The 26006-nt window shown below is 37.1% G+C and overlaps 1 protein-coding gene across 1 annotated transcript in view; it reads left to right on the top strand.

The window, feature by feature from the left end:
• Positions 1-26006, top strand: part of LRRC1 (leucine rich repeat containing 1) — a 185376-nt gene that overhangs the window by 107727 nt on the left and 51643 nt on the right. Inside the window, exons 3-4 of the mRNA XM_020993951.2 lie at positions 4252-4330; positions 11675-11764. Of these exons, the coding sequence (XP_020849610.1) occupies positions 4252-4330; positions 11675-11764 (169 nt within the window). The remainder of the gene's footprint in view (positions 1-4251; positions 4331-11674; positions 11765-26006) is intronic.

Here is a 26006-nt window from a genome sequence, read left to right as displayed (position 1 = left end):
GCTTTGGAGGAGAGCATACATTCCATCACTGGCCCTATCTTGAAGGCTTACCAGTGGGGCAGAACCTGTCAGAGCTTAGACATAACTGGCATAGTCTTTGAGAACACAGCATCCCCTTCAAACCATGATGAGGCATCATAATAAAGAAGGATGCTAGTTGAGGATGTCATCATTTCTTTGTTAAAAATGGTAAACTAAATTGAAACCCAAAGAATTTGATATTGTAGTACTAATGAAAACTCAAGAAAAAAATGACACTTAAATATTTTGATAAGTTTTGGTGCAATTTTGAGAGGTTTCATTGTACAGTATATAAACAATTCTGGATTTGGAGTTACATGACCTCAGTTCAAATTTCTGCCCTGCTACTTACTAGCTCCACGACCTTAGTTAAATCATTTTACTTCCCTGGGCTTTGTTTTGAAAAATGAAGGTTTTGGATTGTATGACCTTCAAGGTACTTTCCACCCCTAAATCTGGGATGCTTTGATGATGCTAAGTATTCCCCAAATACTTAATAAATAAATATTCTGTGGTGACCTAAACAGTTTTTTTAATTATTAAAAAAAAATTCAATTAACAAATACTCATTTTCTTTTCTTCTTACTTCCAGTGACTGTCTTCCCCCATTGAATAAAATAATAAAGGGAATAAAACCCCAAAAACCCTTGCAACAAACATACATAGTCAAACAAAACAAATTCCCTCATTAGTCGTGTCCAAAATCTGCTTCTCGTATGTCATTTATCTGGCAGGAGGTAGTAGCATATATCATTATTGTTCTTCTCTTGGAATCATGTTTGGCCATTGCATTGTTGATCTAAATATCTTAACACACTTATAGAACACCATCAGTTGACCAGACTTCTGTTCCTTTCCAAACTAGATTTCCTTCAAAGTCTTTCTTCGAAGACTGAGGAGTGAAGGAGAGGCATCAGATGTGGCCAAATTTTTCAGCAAGTTTAGCAATGGAGAGGAAGAGGAAATGAGGAAATGAGTAGCTGAGTGGGATAGAAAGATAAAGGGGAGAACTTTGGGTTTTTTTTTTAAGAATAGCAAAGCTCTCATATTATATTGATGCTTTTTCTCTCTTATTTCATATTTATCCTGCCTCTAGCTTTACTGTACACATTTGTTGTTTGTGTTCTACCCCTTCAGATTGTGAGCTCCTTGGGGGGCAGGGACTGGCTTTAGTATATACTTAATACACTTTTATTGACTGACTGACCATGTAAATGAGAAGGAGCTAATCTTGAGGGAGAAACTGAGGACATATGAGAGAAGAGGGATGACTTTGTCTTGAAATTTTGGACGAGATGGGGAAAAAAAGATATCAGCCAGTCAGTAAGCATTTATTAAGGACCTTTTTTATGCCAAGTGCTAGGGATATGAAGACAAAAATGAAGTAGTTCCTGCTCTCAAGGAGCTCAAATTCTATTGGGAGAGACAAACATATACATAAATAGGTATATTCAAAATATATGCAAGTTAAATTTATAGTATGGAAGGACTGGGAAGGGGGTGATTAGGAAAGGCCATTTAAAAGGTGGTGTTTGAGCAGAGATTTCAAGGGAACAAAGGATTTTAAGAAGTAAAGGTAAGGTGGGAGGGTAGGAGGACAGCCAGTGTAAGGATGCATAGTGTGGCATATGGATTAGTAACAACAAATAGGGAGGTTAGGCTAAGCTGTAAAGTTCAGGAAAGGGAAAATAATATATGTTGGGAAGATATGCTAGGGTCAAGTTGTGAAGAGCTTAAAAAGCTAAATAGATGATGAGATAGTCTTAGAGGTAATTGTAACTATCAGGGTTTTTGAGTAAGAGTGTGGTATGATCAGACCCATACTTTAGAAAAATCACTTAGGGGAAGGTGTATTGGAGAAGAGAGAGAATGGAGTCAGGAGGAGACCATTTGGAAGCTATTTCCATGGTTTGGGTGAAAGATGATGAAAGCCTGAACTAGCATTTGGTGGCTTTATGAATGGGAAGATAGATTTTAGGAGAAGGAGATACATTTTAGAGATATTTTTGGGGTGCAAAGGCACTAATAAAGTTGTCATAGTGAGTAAAAATAGCTCTTTAGTGACCTGAGGAAAGGAGATGAGGGTGAGTGATGATGGATGAAATTCAGTTAGAAGGAGTGGAGGAGGGAAAAGAGGTCTGAGGTAGTACAGGTCAGATGGGTTGGAAAAGGCTCCCTCTAGAAGATGGGATTTTAGTTGAGACTTATAGCAAACCAGGGAAGCCAGTAGGCAGAGATGAAGAGTAGAGTATACATCTATGCCACGGATTCTTAACCTGAAGTCTTTGAACTTGGAATTTAAAAATATTTTGATAGCGATTTTTCAATGTGATTGGTTTCCTTTTTAATCATTTTTATTTTATTTTGTACTCTAAAAAAAATTTATTCTGAGAAGGGATCCATAGGCTTCACCAGACTGCCGTGACTCACAAGGTCAAGAATCCATGGTAGGTCATGTATTCTTTGGGAGATAAGAGTTTGGTTTACAGCAAGAGGAGAGAAGATTTGAGTGGGGAATGAGACAGGTAGTCCATAAATGATTGTTAAGCAGCAGCCAGGGCTCAGCTGTAGGTAGGTATAGGCTATTCAGTTGTAGTAAGTAAAATCAGCTGGACTATGATTTTCACCTAATAATGCTCAGTGAAATGAGACAGTAGGATTAACGATGGATGAGGATTCTCTAGTCAGAGTGGCAAGGGATGCTGGATAGTTATCTAGTGACACATAGTTATTGACCTTGAGCAGAGGGAGGGATAAAGACTGGATATAGATGTAAGTGAAGCTAGAATGGGGAAAACATACTAGAAAAAAACAATGTACCTTGGACCCAGTGGTTGAAAGTTCAAGAGGAGGTTTAGTGTGAGTGAGAAAGTAAGCAGTCAGCTAGGCAGTGGATAGAACACCTGCCCTGAAGTCAGGAGGACCTGAGTTCAAATCTGGCCTCAGACCAAACACTTGACATTTACTAGCTGTGTGACCCTGGGCAAGTCACTTAACCCCAATTGCCTAAAAATAAAAGAAAAGAAAGAAAAGTTGTGATTAGAGTAAAATTTTAAAATTCAGGATTCTGATAGTACTAATGCTAAGAGATGGTGAGGGATGTTCGGTGCTCTTCATAATCTAGCACCCTCCTACATTTCTAGTCTAGTTACAACTTATGGCCCATCATATACTCTTCCTTCCAGTGACACTGGCTTCCTTGTTCCATGAACAACACACTCCATCTCTTGGCTCTGGACATTTTCTTTGGCTGTCCCCTATCCCTGGATTGTTTTCCGTCCTCATCTCTGCCTACTGCCTTCCCTGGTTTTCTGTGAGTCCCAACTAAAATCCCATCTAGTATAGAAAGCCATTCCTAACCCTTCTTAATTTTTGTATCTTCACTTTCTTTATAGCCTCTTTTCCTGTATATAGCTCATATATAATATATATGTATACACACACACATACACACACACACACACACATATATACACATATATATACTATATATATATATTTTTTTTGCTTTTTTCCTCCATTAGATTGTGAACTCCTCGAGGGCAAAGACTATCTTTTGCCTCTTTTTGTATCTGTGCTTCTAACGCAGTAACTGGCACATAGTTAATGCTTAATAAATGCTCATTGACTGACAGAGAGGCCTAAAGTATGGTCATTCCAGGGTGTGCCTGAAGTAGGGAGATGAGAGAAAAGGTAGTTTTTGGGATTGAAGGAGTTGAGGAATTTTGTGGTCTGGTAATTAGAGAGGGATGCCTACTTTAATGTTAAATTCCCAGAGATAATGGCAGGAGAATGAGTGGAGAGAGGCTATGAGCCAGGCTCTTAAGTCATATGGTAATGATGATAGAAATAGCATGAGGCCAGGAAAAACTTATTTGGCTTTCTATTTTAGCTGCTTTACCATGTTAATATTTAACATGTCAGAAGCAAATTTATATTATTGAAATGAAGTGCCAAGAGGCAACTTGTAAAAAGACATAAAAGCTCAGATTTTGTGTCCTAGCAAAGAATTATTTATTAAGATGATTTTTGAAATAGCAATCTTAACTTTGAAAATCCCAACCATTTAAAATATTTTCAGTTTCTGGTATCAGTCAGTAGGAAAAAAATGCAAAATGCATTTGTTTGGTTTTCATTTTCCCCAAATCCATCCAGTGTTTATGATATATCGTAAGGTCTTGCTGGCAATAAAGGTAAATGACAGTTGTTTTCTTTCTTTCTTTTAAACAGATATTCCTGAAATTCCAGAAAGCATTTCATTCTGCAAAGCACTTCAGAGAGCTGACTTTAGTGGAAATCCATTGACTAGGTAAACTCTCTTTTCAATTAATGTGACTAAGTAAAAAAGCTAAATAAAACTCAGCATTGTTTTTGTATCTTGGTAATGCATATATTGGTTAATGTGACAGTTTTCAACTGTATCAGGAGCTATTGACTTTTAAGTTATTTTTATAAATAGCACTTCACTTAGTACATGCCAAATGGTAGCAATGGAAAGGAGGCTGTTCTATTGATAGAAATTATTGAAATAGAAGAAAGAAGGAGCAACATGGTAAGGAGAGTAAAGTACATGTTGGGAAGACTCTGTGTAAAGAATTTCAGTAACTTGTAAAACCTATACTTAGAAATGGAAAATAAGTATATTATATTTTTTGCTTTATTTAAAAATATTAATCAGCAAATATTTATGGAGCACAGTGTGCAAATGGAAGAAGCCAGTCTTGAGGGAGGGACTGTGGAACCCTAAGAAGATAGAAGACATGATTCTTTTTTAAAAAATTTAATATTTTATTTTTTTCCGATGACATGTAAAAAAGAATTTTTAACATTTTTAAAAAAATTTCGAATTCCAGATTCTGTCCTCAGTCCAACACCTCCTCCCTCTCCAGGAGGGCAAGCAATTTGATATAGGTTATACATATGCAATCGTGCAAGACATACTTACATATTAGTCATGTTGTAAAAGAAAACACAGACCTCCCCCACAAAAACCCCCCAAAAACCAAAAACGTGGAAACAAAAGTAAAAAATAGCATGTTTCAATCTACATTCAGACTCCATCAGTTTTTTTTTTCCTGGAGGTGGATATCATAAGTCCCTTGGAATTGGAAAATATGATTCTCAGTCATAAGGAGTTTACTGTCTAGCTTTTCTAATAAAAATCATTCTATTTGAAACATATTGTCTGTTTCTTCAGGTTTTCTTATGATTAACTAGTAAGTCTTTCCTTAACTCTTAAAAATATTATTTCGTTATTTAAACAGTCCTCCAGTGCTTTTACTGGGTTCATTTCTTCTCTCCCTCCCACACCTCTTTGATTAGCAGTAGCCTTCAGGTTTCCCTTCCTGGCGGGAAGCAATTGGTACTCAGTACCAACTGTCCTGAGGCCTTCCTGACGTCCTCATCTTACTCATGCTAGTAAGAGATAAAGTGGTGAAGAAAGAGCCTGGGCTTTACAACTTGGAGGCTTGGTATTCTTACTCTACTGACCTTGACCAAGTCACTTGACTTCTGTTTCCATTTAATTATCTGTGAAATGAGGGGTGTGTTATGGACTTCTTTGGCAGCCTAGTGAAGCCTATAGACCCCTTCTCAGAAGAATGTTTTTAAATGCATAAAATGAAATAGGATTACAGAGGAAATGAATTATAATTATAAATATATATTCAGATATTGCAAATGTGGATATATTATTATAAATAATTATCAAAATATATTAAAAAAAACCAAGTTTATAGACTCCAGGTTATCTCTGTATGTTCCTTCTAATGCTAAACTTTATGATTCTATCATTTCAGGCCTTTGGGTTCCTCATCTTTAAAACAGAGAGAGTTTGATTCTGTGATCTTTAAGCTTCCTTCTAGGTATAGCAGTTCAATTCTGTGAAGTTGGCAAGAACCTCCCTGGGTCATTCAAGTCTAGCCTCCCAGCAGATGCATCATTCTGTAGCAGCCTCAACAAGTGATCTTGCTTTGATCTTGGAAACCAATGACTAGGGATTCATTACCCAACTTCTTACTACCTTCATTACAGTCCATTTTCAGACAGCTCTGAGAATTAGGAAGCTTTTTCTTATATTAAGCTAAAATCTACCCCCTTGTAACTCCTTCCCATAGTCCTGATCCTGGCTTCTGGGACCATGTAGAATGCCAGAAACCTCATTCACTTGATGGGCCTTCACATATATAAATAATAGTAATCAGTGACATTTATATAGTGTTTTAAAGTTTTCAAAGTGCTTTACTTTACGATTTCATCTGAACCTTATAGTAACCCCATAAGATAAACTCTATGGATATTATTACCTATTTTACTGATGAGGAAACTGAGGCTCAGAGTTTAAGTGATTTGCCCATGGTCATGTAACTAGGAGGAGAAGCAGGATTTGAATCCAGGTTTCTCCTGACTCCAAGGCCAACTCCTCCAGGAGTTTCCTATGTCCTTGATACAGAGGTACTAGGCAGGTCAATGTAAATAATGATAATAATAGTAATGATGATGATAATAATAATAAAGCACTTTAAGATCTGTAAAGCATGTGTTAATGCATTTGATCCTCAAAATAATCCCTTGAGGTAAGTGCTATTATTATTAATATGATTATATATTTATATTATATGTAATTATATATTATTATTATCCCCATTTTACAGATTGAAGAAACTGAGGTTTAGGGGGGCCTAAAGGTCTACGGCCAGATTTGAACTCAGATCTTTCTGACTCCAAGTTTAACATTCTACTCACCGAACCTGAGCTTCCTCACATATAAAAATAAATAACTAGCTTTTATGTAGCACTTTCAGGTTTGCAAAGCACTTTACACTTATTATCTTATTTTATTCTCACAACAACCCTGGGAGATAGGTGCTGCTATTGTTCCAAGTTTACAGATGAGGAAACTGATGCAGACAGATTCAGCTGCTGAGAATTAGGAGTCACAGCGGCTAAGGGCCTAAGGCTAGATGTCAACTCACATTTTCCTAGCCCCAGTGGGTATACTTGTTTCTGGAATAGTGACAGAAGAATCAAATGGAGAAGGGCCTTTTTTTTTCTGTGTTCCATTGAACCTCCTTCCTTTATCTTCATATCACCTTTCACATCCATTGCCTGTTACTGTATCATCTCTCTTTTAAGATCCCTACTTGATGGGGTTTTCCATTGATCTTTGCCTCTACCCACTCTCTCCATAGATATAAAGTATCTTCTTGCCATCATAGAGGGAGTTCAGCCCTTGGACCTCTATCAAGAATAGGTGTATGACAACTTTTTTTTTAGTCCATCCTCCTTCTTTTTCCCATTATGTATTCTTTTACCAATATGTTTTTTTTTTTATTTGGACTTTCACTGGTTATTTTTCAATAATAATAATAAGCCACAGGCATTGTGGTCTGACTATAGGCTATTCCAACTCTAAAAGTTTATGACTCTTGGCCGTTCCTTTTTCTCCAGTTTGCTGCTCCACTGACCTGAGGCAGCTTATGAGAACAGAGGGGGCAGAGTCCATTGTTTTAGTCTTGGATCTTTGCCTCACAACACCCAGAGTCTCCTTCATCTGTTTTCTCTTCATTTTCCAATTCCCCTTGAAATCTGATTACATTTTTCTTAAGCAATGGAGATGATTTTAAATATTTTAAAAATTGAAAAAAAATTAAATATGTCAAGTAGATTGAATTTGTTTTTAGTGGAGATGTATTGATGGCTAGAAGGCAAGTTTCTCAAGAGTAAAAGGATTCTTTTATTTTGCCAGTCTCTGGGGATACAAATAAATAGAGGTAGAATGGAGGAGTGGCTAGTTCAGTTCCTACCTCTGAAAGATACTATTTATGTGACCTTGGGCAAATCACTGCAGGGATCTGCAGAATTCCACACCAGATTAAAATATAGTTGGGAATGTTTAACAAAATAAATAAAAATGCAATAAAGTACAGGTAATGTTAATTTGTGATTTTCTAAATCAATATGCTCTGGTTGAGATCCATTTCCATATGAGTTTGACACTACTGCTCCAGGTAACTGTCTTATGTTATATATTGTAGAGAAGGTACCAACCTACATTGGCAAGGGGACTTTCCTCCCCCAGGAGTTCTCTATACCAATGAAATCTTAAGTCCAGCCTCAGTCCCTGTTTTCTGTTCATTTTCCAATTTTCCTTAAAATCTGTCATTTCTCTTAATTAGCAATGTAGGTAATTTAGCATTATTTTAAATACATGAAGTTGATACATTGGATTTCAATGGCTATCTGTAGATGGAATGTAAGTTCCTTGGCAGTAAGAATTGTTTTTGGTTTATGTGTATTTACCCTCCCAGTGCCTGGCACAGCATCAGGCACAAAGCAAGTGCCTAATGCTTATCGAGTGGTTTTTGTTTTTTGGTTGTTTTCAGTTGTTGGAATAATTGAAACCTCTCTTTTTTCAAGTGAATCAAAATAATCTTTATGCCCTTGGATGGATTGCCTTTGAGGGGTGTTGTTGGCTTTGCTTTTTACTCACATGTGCCTTTTCCTATTTCTATCTTGAGAAGGTCTTGCTGTCATAGTGACAGTTAGTCAGAAAGTTGCCTATTATTAGGCTTCTTAAGAAAACACATTCAGGAATTATTTAAAATAAAATCGTTTGGCGATATTGTAGTGGAAAGAGAAATGACTCTGGAGTCAGAGGATCTGGGTTTAAATCTGGGCCTTGCCACTTATGATAATAGATTTAGGGCTGAAAAAGGATTTTAAAGGCCTTGAGCCCAACCTCTTCATTTTACAAATGGGGAACTTGAGGCTAAGAATAATTAGTTGACTTGCCAGAGGTCACATAGGTAGCAAGTGTCTAACCTTGCATTTGAACTTTAGATCTTCTGACTCCAAGTTAAGCATACTTTGCACCCTGCCACACAGAAAGGTCATTTTGCAACTCACTGGACTTCTTGGGCCTCAGTTTTTCTCATCTGTAAATTGATCTGGTCTAGGTAATCTCTAATAGCTTATCTAGCTCTAAATGTATGAACTATGAACTGTTTCCAGTTTCTCATCTCTCCAATCTGTCTTCTGCACAAGTTTCCCAAATCATCATCATAGATTTGACCATACCACTACCTTCTTCAGAAACCTTCAGTGATTCCTTTCAGCCTTGACTATGAAATGCAAGTTTCTCAGCCTTGCACATAGATCTTCCACCATTTAGCTCCAACCTGATTTTCCAAATATTTCTTAGTGCTTCTTCTCTTGCATTCTCTTTGTACCTACCAAATTTGACCCAGGATTGTGTCTTCCTTCTTCATGTTTTTTTCATCAGTTTTCTTTCAGTGAGTAGAACATTGTCCCTCCTCATTTCTCTCAGAATTTTTATCTCTCTTCAGCTTGTCAGATTTGAAGCAGGTATGCAGCTGGGAATGCGTCAATGCCAATAGGTGGAGAAATTATGATTTTTATCACATGGTGAAAATTCTTTCCACTAACCTAGATCACTGCCTGCATATGAATAATAGCTTTAGGGAATTGTCTGAGCCTTAGAGAAATTAAATGACTTGCTTGTATTCAGCTAGTAAGTATTAGGGGCAGATTTGAACTCGGGTTTGTTTGACACCAAGTTCAGGCCAGGTTGTCTGCCTTTCACCCGATTTAAGTTCTTTGAGGTTTAAGAGGGCTTTTTTTTAAAATTCCCTAACTTAGTTCTCTGCACAGAGGAAGTGCATAATAAATGTTTGTTAAGTTAAATTATGTGTGAAGTGGAAAGAGCACTAGATTAAAGTTCAGATTATTGGGTTTGGATTCTGTTCTGTCCTTGTCACCACCTAGTTGACTTTGGGCAAATCATTTCCCTTTTCTAGGCCTTGATTTCTTCCTCTGTAAAAGATGGGGCTTGGGCAGGAGAGTGAATTAGACGAGACCTGTAAGGGCCCTCCAAGCCCTGTGTCTGTTATTACATGAGTGATTTTTTTTTATTATTAAGGTCATCATTTCATGTGTAATAAAAATTACACTGAGGAGAGGTGATGATTAGGATGTGATGTCAAGAAAACAGGATGTGCAGTCGGAAGACCTGGGTTGAAGTTCAAACTCCAACCCTTAAAACTGTGTGACTAGCTTCAGGTCATTATATTTCTGACTCACAGTAGGTGAATAATGTTTTCTTGGTGAGAAAAAGCATTTTGGACACTGGAAACCCCTATCTAAAGTCAAAGTGACTTGTTCTTAAGAATTTCCTATTTTACTTCCTATATTTTCGTTTTGGGGGCAACTAGGTGGTGGCAGTAGAGTGCCTGGTCTAGAGTCAGGAGTACTCACTCATCTTCCTGATTTCAAATCTGGCCTCAGACACTTACTAGCTGTGTTACCCTGGGCAAGACACTTAATTCCATTTGCCTCAGTTTCCTCATTTGTAAAATGAACTGGAGAAGGAAATGAAAAACCGTTCTAGTATCTGCCAAGAAAACCCCAATAGAATCACTAAGAGGTGAATTGAAACTGAAAATGATGGAACAACAACAAATATTTTCAGTGTAATTAGCTGCGCTAATCTGAAAAAACTAGTGTTAGCTAAAGTTTTTTTTTAAGTGAGTGCCAGTGTACAAGCATAATTTTCCTCAACAATTTTTTCTAATCACACATTGTTTTATTGGATATAAGGACTTTTAAGTAAGCATACACATCTTAAAATGCTTAGGAACAGTGGAATTTTTGTGTGTGTTTTTTTCCCCCTTCAATTAAGTTGGTTTTTCCTCTTCATACTGGTAACCATAGAAATGTTGAGACTTGGGTTCCTTTATACATTTTCAGAGTACAGAATATTTTTATTTAAAGAGTCCATAGTCCTGTTGTGAGCAGGAAGTTTCTTCTGGCAGAACATTGTAAAACAAGTAATTGTCCCAGGTGATTGGCAGACTGTACATGTGAATTGAAAGCAGAAAAAAAGAAGACAGTCATGGGCTGTCAGCCGATCAACTGTAGTAAGCAGTAGCTTTGCAGTTGGGATTGAAAGACACAGGAAGGAAAATGACTAAGACTTTGCTCTGTGATTTATGAAAATCTTGTGGGCTGAGTGAATTCTCGATTCTCATGCAATAGCTACCCTGTATTTCTCTGTCAGTAGTCTATCAAAGAAAAAAAATTCACTCAGACATTTTTTTTACTAATTAGGGTTTAAAATATAAACAACTTCTTCACTTTTTTGTTGTGGATAGAGGATTGGACTTGGAATCAGGAAGGCTGGAGCTTGAATCCTGCCTGTGGGATTTACTGGCTATGCCACCATGGGCAAGTCTCTGAGCCTCAGTTCCCTCATTTTTCAAATGAAGAAAATATCTCACAAGAGTTGCTATAAGAAGCAAAAAAAAAAAGTTAAATGTTTTGCAAATATAAAAGTGCTATAGAAAGAATGGTCAGTTATTTTCATTTTAGAAGCCTGTTTATTTTTAGTCTTTGATTATTTTCTAATTAACTAATCTACAAGTATTCATTGAATCCTCATTGTTGCTACTAGTGCAGGGGCTAAAGGTAAGCATATGTCTGTAAAATCTTTGGTTTATACTTTAGTTGAATTGCCTGTCTTTAAAACAAATGAACAAAAACCCTAGGTTGTTATTCTAAAATAAATTGTGATATTTTTGCTGATTGTTTTAAATATTTGGAGAGGTTCTGATTTAACTGAGTTTTTATATTTTAGGTTACCAGAAAGCTTTCCTGAATTACAGAATCTAACATGTCTTTCTGTAAATGACATCTCACTCCAGTCCCTACCTGAAAACATTGGCAAGTAAGTTCTTTATACAGACTCTGTTTGCATCATAGATTTGCATGGGAGTTTAGGTCATTCAGTACATTTTTCTTCTTTCATACAAGGCCATCTGTTTTATACCAGCCAGCCATGCTTGACTATTTTTCAACATTTCCAAGGCAGATTGTATCACATGCCCCCATTTTTCAGACTCTAGCTGGCACAAATTTTAAAGTAAGTATTACTATTGAACATGAAACTGATCCCTGTTAACTGTGTCTGTGCTAGGGAAAACTGAGTGAGCTATAATGAAATAATGAAAAGAATATTGGACTTGGTGTCAGAAGATACAAAGTCATCACTTAATTTCTCCACAACTTGTATTCCTAATCATACTTGCATTATCTGCCTAACAAAGTTTCTCTCAGGGAGGCAATTTAAAGCACTGTACAGATAAACTTTGAGCCTCTGTCACTGTTATTATTAGGGAAGTTAAGGAGTTTTGCTTTGAGCTGGTATCAGGTCAACAAAAAAAAATGTTTGAGAGTGAGCCATGTAGATAGATAAGGGGAATGAAACTGGCAAACTTGGGCAAAAGGGTGCATGAAAATTATTTGAGGAGTTGAAGCCTTGATAGTAAATGTAGTACCTTAAGGAAGAGTTATACTTAGTGGTAGAAACCTGTTTTGCCAGAAGTCAACAAGCACTTACGAATCACTTAATGTTCCAGGTCCTGTGCTAAGTAAGTGCTGGAGATATAAAGACAGTCTCTGCCTTTAAGGAGCTTACTTTATAATGAGGGAAGACGATACCTTAGAGAGCAAAAAACAGACAAACAAACAAACCAGGGTGGGGGGAAGAGGTTCTTGTGAAGAGGCTTGGTGGCAGAGTATGGAGAACTGAAGGTTGGTTATTCTAGATCCTTCTTAAAAAAATAGAGGTTCCATATGCCCAAAGGGCTATAAAACTGTGCATACCCTTTGATCCAGCAATAGCACCACTAAGTCTGTATCCCAAAGAGACCACAGAAAATATATAAATATATGTAGAAAGATATTTAGAACAGCTCTTTTAGTGGTGGCAAAGAATTGGGAATTGAGAGGATGCCCATCAGTTAGGCAATGGCTGGGCAAGTTGTGGTATAGGCATGTAATGCCATGCTATTGTCCTATAAGAAATGATGAGCAGGTAGATTTTATAAAAACCTGGAAAAACTTGTAATGGAATACTATTGTCCTATAAGAAATGATGAGCAGGCAGATTTCAGAAAAACCTGGAAAAACTTACATGAACTGATGCTGAGTGAAGTGAACAGAACCAGGAGAACATTGTACACAGTAACAGCAACATTGTGTGATGATGTATGATAGACTTAGCTATTCTCAGCAATACAATGATCTATGACAATTCCAAGGGACTCATGATGCTATCCACATTGAGAGAAAGAACCATCGAGTCTGAATGCAGATTGAAACATACTATTTTTCTCCTTTTTTAGTGTGTGTTTTTGTTTTTGTTTTCTCTTTCTTGTGGTTTTTCCCTTTGGTTCTGATTCTTCTTTTACGACATGAGTCATGTGGAAATATGTTTAATATGATTGTACAAGTATAGCCTCTATCAGATTGCATGCTGTCTTGGGGATGAGGGAGGGGAGGGAGGAGGAAAAATTTGGAACTCAGAATCATATAAAAGTGAATGTTGGAAACTAAAAATAAATTTAAAAACATTTTAAATAAAAAAATAGAGGTTGCAGAAAGAGCTCACCTATGGGAGAAGGGGGTTACAGGGGTGCAAGGAGAAGGCATCTGAGACATGATAGTGAGGTCCAGGGAATGTAGTACAGAGAATGAAATTCTATGAGAAGAATTATGGAGTTTAATGCCTGGGAGAGGTCTCAGTCATCGTTTAGTCTAACCCATACATAGAAAGAATCCCCACTATAACATATATATATATATATATATATATATATATAATATATATATATATATATATATTATACATATACACAGTCTCTATTTGAAGACTTCCAAGGAGGGGGACTTCATCAGCTCTTGTTGTTAGGAAGTTTTGCCCCATATCAAACCAAAATCTGCCTCTTTGCAATTTCGATTCATTGCTCCCCAGTTCTGCTCTTTGGAGCCAAAGAGAATAAGTCTCAGGAATCCTTGCACATTCTTGAAGACAGCTCACATCCTCCCCCGAGTCTTCTCATCTGCAGGTTAAACCTGCCCATTTCTTTCAGCCTATCCTCATATGTCATGGATTCAAGACCCATCACAATCCTGGGTGTTCTTTTCTGAATGCTTTCCAGTTTATCATCATAGATCTGAAATGGAACATGATATTCCAGGTATAAAGTTCTGAGTGACTTAATTTAATTAGCTTATCAGTGCTTTAGCCTAGTAGTGTTAGAGTTACAGTAAGCCTCCCTCCACCCAAGTAATTTTGCATATCAAATTATGTCTCCCAAAACATTCCAGAATGGTCTTATCTGAGAAATATTACCTAGTTTCTAAGCCTTATGAAAAAAGTTTACCTATATCTGTTCTTTCTTGCATAAGCTTAAAGACTGAAATAATTAATAATAATAGCTAGTATTTGTATATTTCTTTGTTGTCAAAGTCCTTCATAAATTTTATTTAATCCTCACAGCAATCCTGGGTGGTAGGTGCTATTGTTATCATCTCCATCTTACAGATGAGGAAACTGAAGCAAACAGAGGTTAAATGATTTGCTCAGGGTCACACAGATAGCATGTGTCTTGAGGCCAAATTTGAACTCAAATCTTCCTGACTCTTAAGTCCAGTGCCATATTTATTCTACCACTTAGCTTCCTCCTCCAAACAATAAAGCTTTTCTGTAAGAATGCAATGTAACTTAGCATTTACACTTGCTTCCTCCCTCCCTCCCTCCAGTCCTGTCTCCCTCTACAGAACCAGTGTTCTTTTTGCTATATCCCAGGAGGCCTATTTTGAGTCATTATAAGGAAACTCTTCCTAACCATTAGCCTGTCTGCATGTAGAATGGGCAACCTTGAGTTACTTTTCCCTTCTTATTGCAGGCCTTAAACCACATATTCCTCCTGAATAGGAGATTCCTATACAAGTATGAGTTGGATGAGGTGACCTTTGAGCCCCTTTCCTATCCTTTCTTGATTCCTTAGAATGTAATTACTATTATACGTAATTACCGTTGTTTTACCATATGTCTGCAAAATGCTGACCCTCATCTCTAAGCACTTCTGAATTAAAATGTCAGTTTGATCATAAAGCGATAAATAATTTTTGAGGGAATGAATCAATGTCAGATAAGTGAAACAAATGTTACTCGTCAAGCCAGTGTGTAAAATAAGACAGGAGTTTCCAGTTCTTGGTGAGTTGATAAGGCTCCATAATTCTCTCCTCTTGACACTTAACTTTCTGTATATAATGTTTCAGTCCCTTCATGCTCTGGGACCCACTTGAGAGTGACTCTACCCTGCTAGATTGTGAGCTTCATGAGGGCAGTGACCAAATTCTAATCATCTGTCACTATGTCTAGCATAGTGCTTAGTCCTGAATAGTTATTTAATTTAACAATTGTTGAGTGAATGGAATAAAACAAAAAAAAATGAGAAGCCTAATGAAGAACTGGGAGATCTAGAGAAATTTTTGTGCTAGAAGTTGTACTGCAGAGTTCTCCAGCAATCGATGTCCTAGTCTGAGGACCACACTTGTCACCATTACCATTCTACTCCCTCCCTCCCTCCCTCCCTTCCTTCCTTCCTTCCTTCCTTCCTTCCTTCCTTCCTTCCTTCCTTCCTTCCTTCCTTCCTTCCTTCCTTCCTTCCTTCCTTCCTTCCTTCCTTCCTTCCTTCCTCCCTCCTTCCCTCCCTCCCTCCCTCCCTCTCATCCTTGAGGCCTCACAGAGATTTCCAGGAGGAAGGGCATAGAGCTAGCAGTCTGCATGGCACAATAGGAAAGGGATTGGATTTGCAGCAAGAGGACCCATCTTCCATCCCAGCTTTGTCACTTACTGCTGGTATGACCTTGAGCCTGGTGACTTGTTGGTTCATATAACTTTAAATAAATCCATGGTCCTATGATATCTCTCTCCAGTTCTTCATAAAAGTATTGCTTACTTAAAAAACAAACAAAAAAACCCAACTAGCATCCTCCAAGTGATCTCAAGACTTTGGGGAGATATTAAGTATAGTTCTTCTTTACAAAGAGATTGGGGGGTTATCTTAGATACTGTGCTACTCTGGAAAATGCCAATGAATGGTTGAAGAAAAGGGGAACCATTTCCAACCTTGGAAACCTCAACATCCTGGAAATTCATTCTACCCCTGGGCTACTCACATTGATAGTACCCTATGCCCCTGCAGTCTCTTCTTCTGATTGGCTAGTTCCTCTTACAATCTCCATTCTAAGGAGGATGCCCAGGCCAGCCATGTCTTCATTCCTCTCCAGGCAGCACTGTGACCTTTGTCTACTATGCTACTGTGTAGTTTCTTTATATGTGCTGTCTTCTACCATTAGAATGTAAGTGCTTGAAGGCTAGGTACTATTTCTTCATTCTTGTATTTGTATCCCTGGTGCTTAGCACAATGCCTAGCACATCATAGATGCTTAATAAATGCTTCTTGACCTGATTTGATGGAATCCTAATTTATGTACAAGTGTGACTTCTTTTAAGCATATTTATAGTGCTTTGTCCTGAGTAGATATTTAATTTAAAGATTGTTGGGTGAACAGAATAAAAAAATGAGAAGCCTAGTGAAGCTAACTTAATAGCACAGATCCAATATAGGAATTCCTGCATTTGTACACAAGATGAATTCATCAATAATTATCTGCTTCCTCTAAGATTCTTTTGAATAGTGAATTATTTTAGTGAATTTAAAATATTCAGTTAACAAAAAAATTTGGTGTATAGCCAGTCAACCAATATTTATTAAACACTTACTAAGTGCCAGCCACTCTGTTAACTGCTGAGGATTCAAATACAAAAAACAAGACAACTCCTGCCCTTAGAAGAACTTACATCCTAATATGAGAAGACTACGGATATAGAGATTGGCATTCAGTGGTTTAACCTGGGAAGTCACTGGGATGCTGAGTGGACCCTGAGGCCAGCTGATTGACATGCTTTCCCAGCCTGATAGTGTTGACTTAATTATGGTTCCAGAACTGGAAGGTGGGATATTGTTCCTGTGAGACAGCAGGGAAACATGACATGAAGATGGTTGGAGATTGTCCACACTATACTGATAACAGTAGTGGCTGTGCCTTGTGGAAAGAGACATAACAAGGGTAGGGCCAAGATCCCAGGGTGCCTAATTTAGAGGTACCATCAGTACTTTCTACTCTTTCAACAGCATAGAAACAGCAGAGCTTAGCAGCTGTTGAGCAAGAATAGTTAGAATAGGCCAGTTGAAACTTCTCCCCTGCTCCCCTCCAGTGGAGGGCACTCTTCATGGTACTTGCCTCAGGCGCAGAAATTTCTAGCGAGGACTTTGCTTGTGGAACAGGACCAAGAATTTGCTTTTCAGGCCTTTTACTAGGCTGAAACACCTGGAAGTTCACCTGCCCCTTAATCCTTCTACTAGTTGTCCAAACTAGTCAGACAACCCTTAATATCTCCCCCCTCCATTCATTAAGCCTCCTGATAAATCATTAGAAAAACAGCCAATTCCTTTCGTCTTTCACTATGCAGACTGGCTGCTGATTATATGGATTTACTCCTTTCATTGTATATGCTTCTATGGTTGAGCTGGTTCATTTCTTAAATTATGTACAAATATGCATATATGTATATGTATATATATATATGTATTCATTTATATGTGTATATATGTGTGTCTGTATATGAATGTGTGTTCCTGGATCACCTAACAGGGATCTTGCTTTATAATTCACTTTGTAGTATACCTACCTCAATGTCATACTCATACTCAAGTGCTAAATAGATGCCAGTGACAGGGCTTAAAATACCACCACTTCCACACTCCCTTTTGCTGTCAGAGGACAGAAATATGCCTTGAAGATGCCTTTCTGCCTCCTTCAGAAGTTCTGAAAGAGTAGTTTGCAAACCCTTGGTATAGCCTGTGACATGCCAAAGTATTCTTCATGAGAGATTTTTATTTTCAGAGACACCCTTGAAAATAACTTATTTTGTTTTATGTTTCTGTTGCCCAGAAATGTGCAAACATTTCCTTTTTGTGTAACTTGGTGGATAATACTTTCTGAATAGGCTTCCAGTTGTTCAGATTCATTTCACTGCTCTTATGAATGGATTTAAACATTCCAAAATAGCATTCTAATGTTGTTAAATGTGTTTTTTTTTGTGAGTCAATAATAAATGAAGCTAGAGGCCTAAATTTGCTCCAGAGAAAGTTAACTACCCAGCTTCATCATCCAGTGTGAAGTTAACCTATTCTTGGAAGTCATTTCTGCCTCACTGTTGTTTAGGATGCACTCCTCACTGCTTAATTACATTTTCTTGTCTAAGAATAGCATTCTTGAACATTTGGTTGTGAGGATTCTACATAAGTAGAAGGATTTCCCAGGTGGACTGGCCCAACACTGTTTGGGTGATTGAACTGGAGAGAAGAAGTCTGAATTTTAGGCTCCTACTGCCTTTGGGAATGATAACCTGAATTTTTGCAGACCTACACTGTGAAAACCTCACTACTATAGCTAATATCTGCAGGTTCTTTGAGATGTTAGCACAGCCAAAGGCTGACTTGGCCACTTATGCATACTGTTAACATGACTGAGGGGAGAGAGAGAGAGAGAGAGAGAGAGAGAGAGAGAGAGCAAGTGTTCTTTTCTGAGAACTTTGGCCATGTGTAAAAACATTCTTTTCTGTGGGTTAGAATTTGCCATAAAATGGTTATTGTTTCAAAAATAAAAGCATACCAAAATTTTATTTTTATATTTTCCAAAGCAAAGTAACCAAATGGAAATTTAAAACTGGTGGCACCCTGTTTTTTAACTCTCTAATTGAAACAGCTAATTGGCTAACGAAGTAATGGGTAAGCACAAATAACTTTCTCTAAAAAAAGATCTTTTGAAAAAAAAATCCAACTGCCTTTAGGCTTTTGTTAAATTTCTTGTAGTTTAATGTCTTTTAGTATATGGCTTGTGTATTTGGATGATTCTGTCTACTGTTTTTTGACTCTCCATTTCTCCAAGGTTTCTTGGCTTCCAAAATGGAAAAAAAAAAAGAAATTCAAGTGGATTAAAAGTATTTTAAACATAGTGAGGAACAGATGTAAATTCTTTAAAATAACCGCTTCATCCAAACCTGGAAATAGAACCTTAAGATTATAGTTTGGCCTACAATTTTATTTAAGAAATATTGTAACTTTTACAATTACTTTTGAGAACTTTGTAAACATTAAGTTCTAGAGTGCCCCTAAGAAGTTTTAAAATTATTTGGGTGTGGAACAAGGGGATGGGGAGGGAATAGGGCAGGGAAGAATGATAAAGTCATATTCTTTGTAGAGGACAATGGAAACTTTTAACATGGGTGTACATCACTGTCATTTTTCAGAAGTTGAAGCATATGTGATGGAAAAGTTCAGTCAGTCAGCTTCATGGCATGGCATCACCCAAGTCTCTGCTTCTGTATTTGGAAAGTTGCTAGACAGACTTGCTGGTTTTCTCTCACCTCTGTGTATCATATTCCAACAGAGGTGACTGGTAAAGTCAAATGGAGTTTGAGTATTTCCCTTCCTGCCTGTGCGCGCACCTCTCTCTCTCTCTCTCTCTCTCTCTCTCTCTCTCTCTCTCTCTCTCTCTCTCTCTCTCTCTCTCTCTCTCTCTCTCTCTCTCTTGCTTTCTCTGTCTCCCTCTCCCTCTCCCTCTCTCTCCCTCCCTCCCTCCCCTCCTTCTCCCCCACCCACATTGTCACTTAGTGAATAGAAAGCTATCCTTGAAGATTTGACTTCAAGTTTCACCTCTGACACATTCTGTTGAGCTAATTGAATAACAGCTTGGTATAGCAGAACCTGAGTTCAAGTTCTCAATACTGCCTTTATAACCCTGGGCAAGTTATGTAACTTCACAGTACTCTAGGCAACTCCCTTGTACTACAAATTGCAGAGAAGATACTGACCTTCATCAATAGGGGTAATTTCTGGGTGTCCTCTATACCAGGGAAATCACAGGTTCTGTCCTAATCCCTACACCTCCCCCCACAACATACACTTTATTTACCTGTCTACCTGAATCTTGCCTCTGGACTGAGGTACATTGCGATGGAGTTGAATATTCTATATTGTGGAAGAGAAACCACAGCGCAACCACAATTGTAGAAGGGTAGTAAAGTATAGAAAATAGTGAAGTTAATGATTTCTCACTTTTTCTCTAATCTTATAGATCTGCTTGGTTTCAAACAGACTGAGGTTAGAGGATAGAATCTTTTTGAGAGACTGGGGCAATTTTCGCGGGTGGAAACCTGAATTTGGGTTTACACAGATCGCCAGATGCCCAGTTTTGTCTGGTGTTAAGTGAGTGATCCTGGACTGAGGACAATTCTAAGTCAGTCTAGTTTGGGTTTAGGCAGCGGTTGCTGAAGAGAGTGTGGTGCTTACAGCTAATCTCTGTGTGTTTTCTGTTTCTTGTTCCCAGCATTACACCTGCTCTTCAGTTCCTAACTTTCCTTAGGGTATGTAAAAAGAGATCTCAGAATATTTTACCAGAAGATTTTCTCTTGGAATATAATTTTTCTGGGCTAATTGCTTCTATTGCTTTAAGTGGGGAACAACAGGAGACTTGAGATGAAAAGCTTGCAAAATAAAGTTTTGCCAAAAGCAAACATAAATTCCACTTAGTTTCAACTTTGATTTGCTTGAATACGATAGAGAAACAGGACCGTCATTATTTTTAGGGAATCTTTTCCCATTTGGACTTATTTCCCATGATAGTAGCATGTCAAATACTTAGAGCTAGCATATACTTCTTGTTTTATATTTTACTTGACATTAACCATCAGGTTATTAAACAAAGTTTGTTTGTATCTCCTGTTATATCTTTCAAGGAATCTTGTATTGTTTTTACATATGTAAGGGAGATATCAACAGGTTTTGTTTACTCTGTCACTTGGGATGTGTGATGTGGGTATTTCCTATAACAGCACAGATTGCAAACTGTCTACATCCTTTTTTGTCCTTGGTACATGTCCTCCCAAAATGTGCTGGGAGCCTCCTTCTAAACCTCTTGATATTGCATAGCTCTGTGACTCTTTCACCTCCTTTTTGGGGGTCATATATTTCCCTGATGATTTCTTTTATGCCAGTTTTCCTATGCAGCTCTTTCTTGTTAGCATATTACAGCCTTCTCTTGCCTACCTTGTACCATTCTCCTTTTTGGATAGCCCACAACTTTAATTCTGTGGAGACTATGTCACTTATGACTCACATCCTCGTGAGTCATAATCACTGGAAGAATATTGATGTTAAAAAGTTAGACTGTTATATCTGGGAGAAATTTGGTTATGCAGTTTTCCAAAGGCAGTGTGACCTGCTTGCCTCTTCCTTTTTTTTTTTTTGGTCTCAATTCATTATTTCTGCATATTTTCTGTCTCATATGTTTGTAATGATAGATTAGCCCTATCTGTGCATCCAAGTGGATGGTATAATCAGGACAATAGCTATTCTTCATTAGCTTGGTTTTTAAATGTGGATACTTTAAACTCTTTTGATTAGTTTTGCTTCTCATTCAAAAGGATCTTCCTCGGCATAATGCCACCTACAAAGAGGAGTAAATGGAAGACTTTATCATCTATAGGGAATTCTTCTTTGATTTGGGCTCCATGCTGGGTATATCCCTTGACAGTGGGAAACACCTTGGGCGAGCATACCATCTCTGTTTTATGCCGGGCTTTATTTTAATCAGGAGATTATCAAAGTTATCTGTTACATATTTTAAGGAATATTATATGGCTTTGACATAAGGATAAGAGACACCTTGTTGGAGCATGACCTTTAAGGCCAAAATTTATTCTACCCACTCAAGTAAAATTTTTTAAGTTGGCAAGCACTAAGTATAGTGGGATCTTATGGTCACTTTTCCTTTCAGGCAGTTGTGTGACTATTAAGGTGTTGATGGTGAATATTATTTGTGAAAGCCATAACAAATTTATTGTGGTGGGAAAGTAGGCAGTGGTATTTTTATCTTGTTTCTAAGTAAAAAAAAAAGCTTTGGATTTACTCTTCCCAACCCCAAGAGTGAAACATTATCCCCTCTTTCACTTGAGAGTTGATCCCTCCATGTCCTCCAGATTAACAGCTTCAGCACAGACTTCTTCCTAACTTAGCCATTTCTACTTCATCCTGCAACATATTGGAGGTAATGATATTAGAATAGAAATATCATTGAGGAAGGAGTTTGTAGAATATTTTCCAGATATTTCTCTCTTTCTGCCTCTGGTCTTTTTTTTTTTTTTGATCATCCTTTCATTTTTATGCCTAAATGTCCCTGGGATGATCTGGCTTCGGGTCTCAAGCCATTCTTTCTCTTAATTTTCCTTGACTACTTTCTTATTATGAAGTGATCCTGCTCACAATCTTCTACTGTTTTATTTCATAAGATTTTACAAATTAGCTTGTGTTCTAAGCTAGTTGGCTAATCTATATCTCTGCTTGGCAAGAAGAACAGGGTTTGTAGGCTGAGGCAGTTTCTAGGTTCTTTGAATCTTTTCATTGTGATGCCTTACTATTCATTTGCTTAAATTTCCTTAGGAAATGATGATAGAGTATGTCAGTGTCTACTACTTTATCCATTTCTTATTCTTTTGTTATTAATAGCTTGTTTTAAATGAGGCATTACCTCAATTAAGCCTCATATCTCTTCATTTTTGTTCTTGTTTTGTGTTGATTTCAATCCTTGCTCTAGCAAAGCTGGTCCTTTACCATACACAGCTGCCTCAGAAATGACTCCCTTATGGGTATCCAGTTGTTTCTTGTCAAAATATTAAAAAAAATTAAATTTCTTTGTGATGACATTTCCTGCTTGTAATATTAAGTACCTGACTCTCTTCTAGAAAGAAGTATCCATAACATTTAGGTATGACCCTTCTGTTTAGCTTATAAGCCATTGACTTTGCTTATTTCTTATTCCTATAATCACTTTATTTTTTCCAAAATATTTTTCTCCATCCTTCCTTGTGGCCACTTTGGCATTTAAGTCAAGAATATTAAGGTATATGTTTATTGAATTTGGAGGCTTTATCAAGTTCTTAACAAACACACCTAGAATTATAACTGTTTATTTTTTGTTTATTGTTTAAAAAGATTCAGATAAGTTGAGCAAGGTAGTGGCATTTTAAAAGCAGAGATTTTTGAAATCAAATGTTCCAAAATGCTGCAATTAAAGGGTTTGTTTGTGTAATGACAATAATGATAGCTAGCATTGAAACTTTTAGGTTTGCTAAGCATTTTATATACATTATCTTATTTGAGCCTTCAAATAACCCTGTGAATTAAGTTCTACAGCTCTTATCATCCTCATTTGACAAATGAGGAAAAGAGGCTCTGATAATTTGTTACTTGCTTAGAATCACACAGCTAGTAAGTCAGATCCAGTCTTTCTGGACTCTAAATTCAACTCTATACTGCCTTTCACTCTGTGTGTATGTGTGTGTGTGTGTATGTGTGTGTGTATGCGTGTGTATGTATACATGTGTGCTGTCCTGTGAACCTCTGGGCCTAAGTTTCCTCAGCTGTAAAATATGGAGGTTGGAGTAGATGAGCTCAAAAGTTCCTTCCCTCTGGAGCAGTTAAGTGGCTCAGTGGATAGAGCCCTGAAGTCAGGAGGACCTGAGTTCAAATCCAGTCTCAGATGAGACACTTGACATTCACTAGCCGTGTGACCCTGGGCAAGTCACTTAACCCCTATTGCCTCACCAAGAAAAGTCCCTTCCATCTCAAAATAATAGGATCCTATGATTGATTTTGCAAATGTGTCATTGCATAAACATTAAATGACTATTCTTTCCTATGTAAAACTGGTTAGACATTGAATGAGTTTTTCAAAACTTCATAGAAATGTAATTAAGTACAAATTTCTAGTTCTCATGTTATATTTGTCTTTTAAGACTGTTTTTCTGTAAGTAGTACAGATTGATTTTAGAGTACTGTGGTACTAGTCCAATGTGGGTCACTCTTCCCTAAATCTGGCTTATATAACACCGAATGTGACTTATAATTGGTGGTGTTTTTTCAGTATAGATGTACATATTTTTGCATTTCAGAGATCTCATTTTGTGGCTGTGATCTGTATTTCAGGATGACATATTTAGACAAATACAGGAGAATGTATATTATTAATTATATATTATATAGTACTCTCTCTCTCTCTCTCTCTTTATATATATATATATATATATATATATATATATATATATATATAAAGTGTAATTATTAAATATAGATTACTTTCTTCCCTTAAAACCCTACCTTAAAAAAACATGCACAATTGGCAAGTACAACCACATGTTTGAAAATCAGGTCAAGTCAACAAGCATTTATCAATGCCTACTATGTGCTAAGCCGTGGGGATTCCAAGAAAGATAAAAACCAGTCCTTGCTCTCACAGAGCTCACACTCTAATGGAGGAGACAATATACAAACAGTGTGTAAGCAACAATTGTACCAGATAAACTGTAGATAATCACAGAGGGAAGGTACCAGCATTTTAAATGGATGAAACTTCCAAGCTCTATGTAGAATTGCATTCCCTATGTTGGTTTGCCTACTATTTGTCAACAGAAACCTTTCTGAATTTTTTTAGAGTATAAATTATTTGAAAAGCATTGAGAAGATTAAATAACATATTGTTAATGTTTCAGTCTGCCCCAGGTAATAGGACTTACTTTTTTTTTTTTGGCCAAGTTCTAGTAATTGTGATCATTAAGAGCTATTTTCATTCACTTTACGTAAAACTGTTGATGGTACATTTCAGTTTACAGTTAGCCTTTTAAATAATGGATTTATAGCCTGGGATTAAGTTGAGATTTAAAGAATTTCTATATTCTGTCATTCAAGTCAAATTCACATTTTCTGATGTGGTGTAACCTGTTTTGTATGTGGGCTCAATATCTGGTTTATATTTTGTTTTTAGAGGGGAGGATAGAGGATTAAGACAGATTATGGTGTTAGGATAATGTTTGGCCCCTTGTGTTCTGTATGTACATAAATAACCTCTTAAATAATCTAAATTTTTCAGTGGTAATATTGTAAAAGCTGGAGCTGGTAGAGTAAATGTACAGCTTAGAGTACATTGTGTCTTAGAATTGTGAGGATCCAAAGTTGGGTAGACTATATGTTTTAATACAGTATATCATATTATTTATAACATCTTGTAGAAATGCATATCTTTGGTTATCAGTGGCCATTAAAATTGATTTATAGAATCAACAACAAAGGGGAGAGATTTTTGTCATTTCTCCTCTGTCTTGCAAACACATAATGCCTTGTCCCATCTTTCTGGGTAAGGTAGCAGAATCTACGTAGAAGAGGCCTATGTTTTGAGTTTTAAAATCAAGTTCCTCTCCGAGCCCTGCCACACATTTTTTGTTTTGGCATACAATCTTAGAGAAAGCATTTAGCCTCTCTGGGCCTCAATGTCTATGCCTTTAAAACAGGGATAATATCTGACCATTATTTGGATAAGTACAATAATATATATGAATTGCCTTGAGCCCTGTGAGATTAAAAGCATTATTATTTTTTATAGTCACGACACATCATTGGCATGTTTAAAAAAAAAAAAGCAACCCAGCAGAAACACATGTTGTGTTCCTATCTCTGTCCCGGGGGTGGTTGTATTGATGGGAGTTTTCTCATGTTAGAAGCATGAGATGTTTGTTCCGGGGGTGTTTTGGAATCATAATAAATAAAATCATATGCTCCGTTACTTATTTCTTAAGGATTTATGCCTTGCGAACTTCCAAAAAAGTGACTAATGTTTTAATGTTATGATGTGTGGAATAGATATTTTCATTCCTTAATGATTATTGAAGAGATGTTATCTCCTTCCCTCACCCCCCAGGCTATCACAGTTGTTGTTGTTCACTTGTTTCGGTTGTGTCTAACTCTTTGTGATGCCATTTGGGGTTTTCTTGACAAAGATTCTGGAGTGGTTTGCCATTTCCTTCTCTGACTCATTTTACAGATGAGGAACTGAGGCAAGCAGAGGTAACTGACTTGCCCAGGGTCACGCAGCTAGCAAGTGTCTGAGGCCATATTTGAACTCAGTAAGATGAGTCTTCCTGACTCCAGGCTTGGCAC

The sequence above is a fragment of the Phascolarctos cinereus genome, unplaced genomic scaffold, assembly GCF_003287225.1.
Source record: "Phascolarctos cinereus isolate Bilbo 61053 unplaced genomic scaffold, phaCin_HiC Scaffold_5;HRSCAF=322, whole genome shotgun sequence".
Classification (NCBI taxonomy): domain Eukaryota; kingdom Metazoa; phylum Chordata; class Mammalia; order Diprotodontia; family Phascolarctidae; genus Phascolarctos; species Phascolarctos cinereus.
The sequence above is the reverse complement of the archived record's forward strand: the minus strand, read 5'-3'. Positions and strand labels throughout refer to the sequence as shown.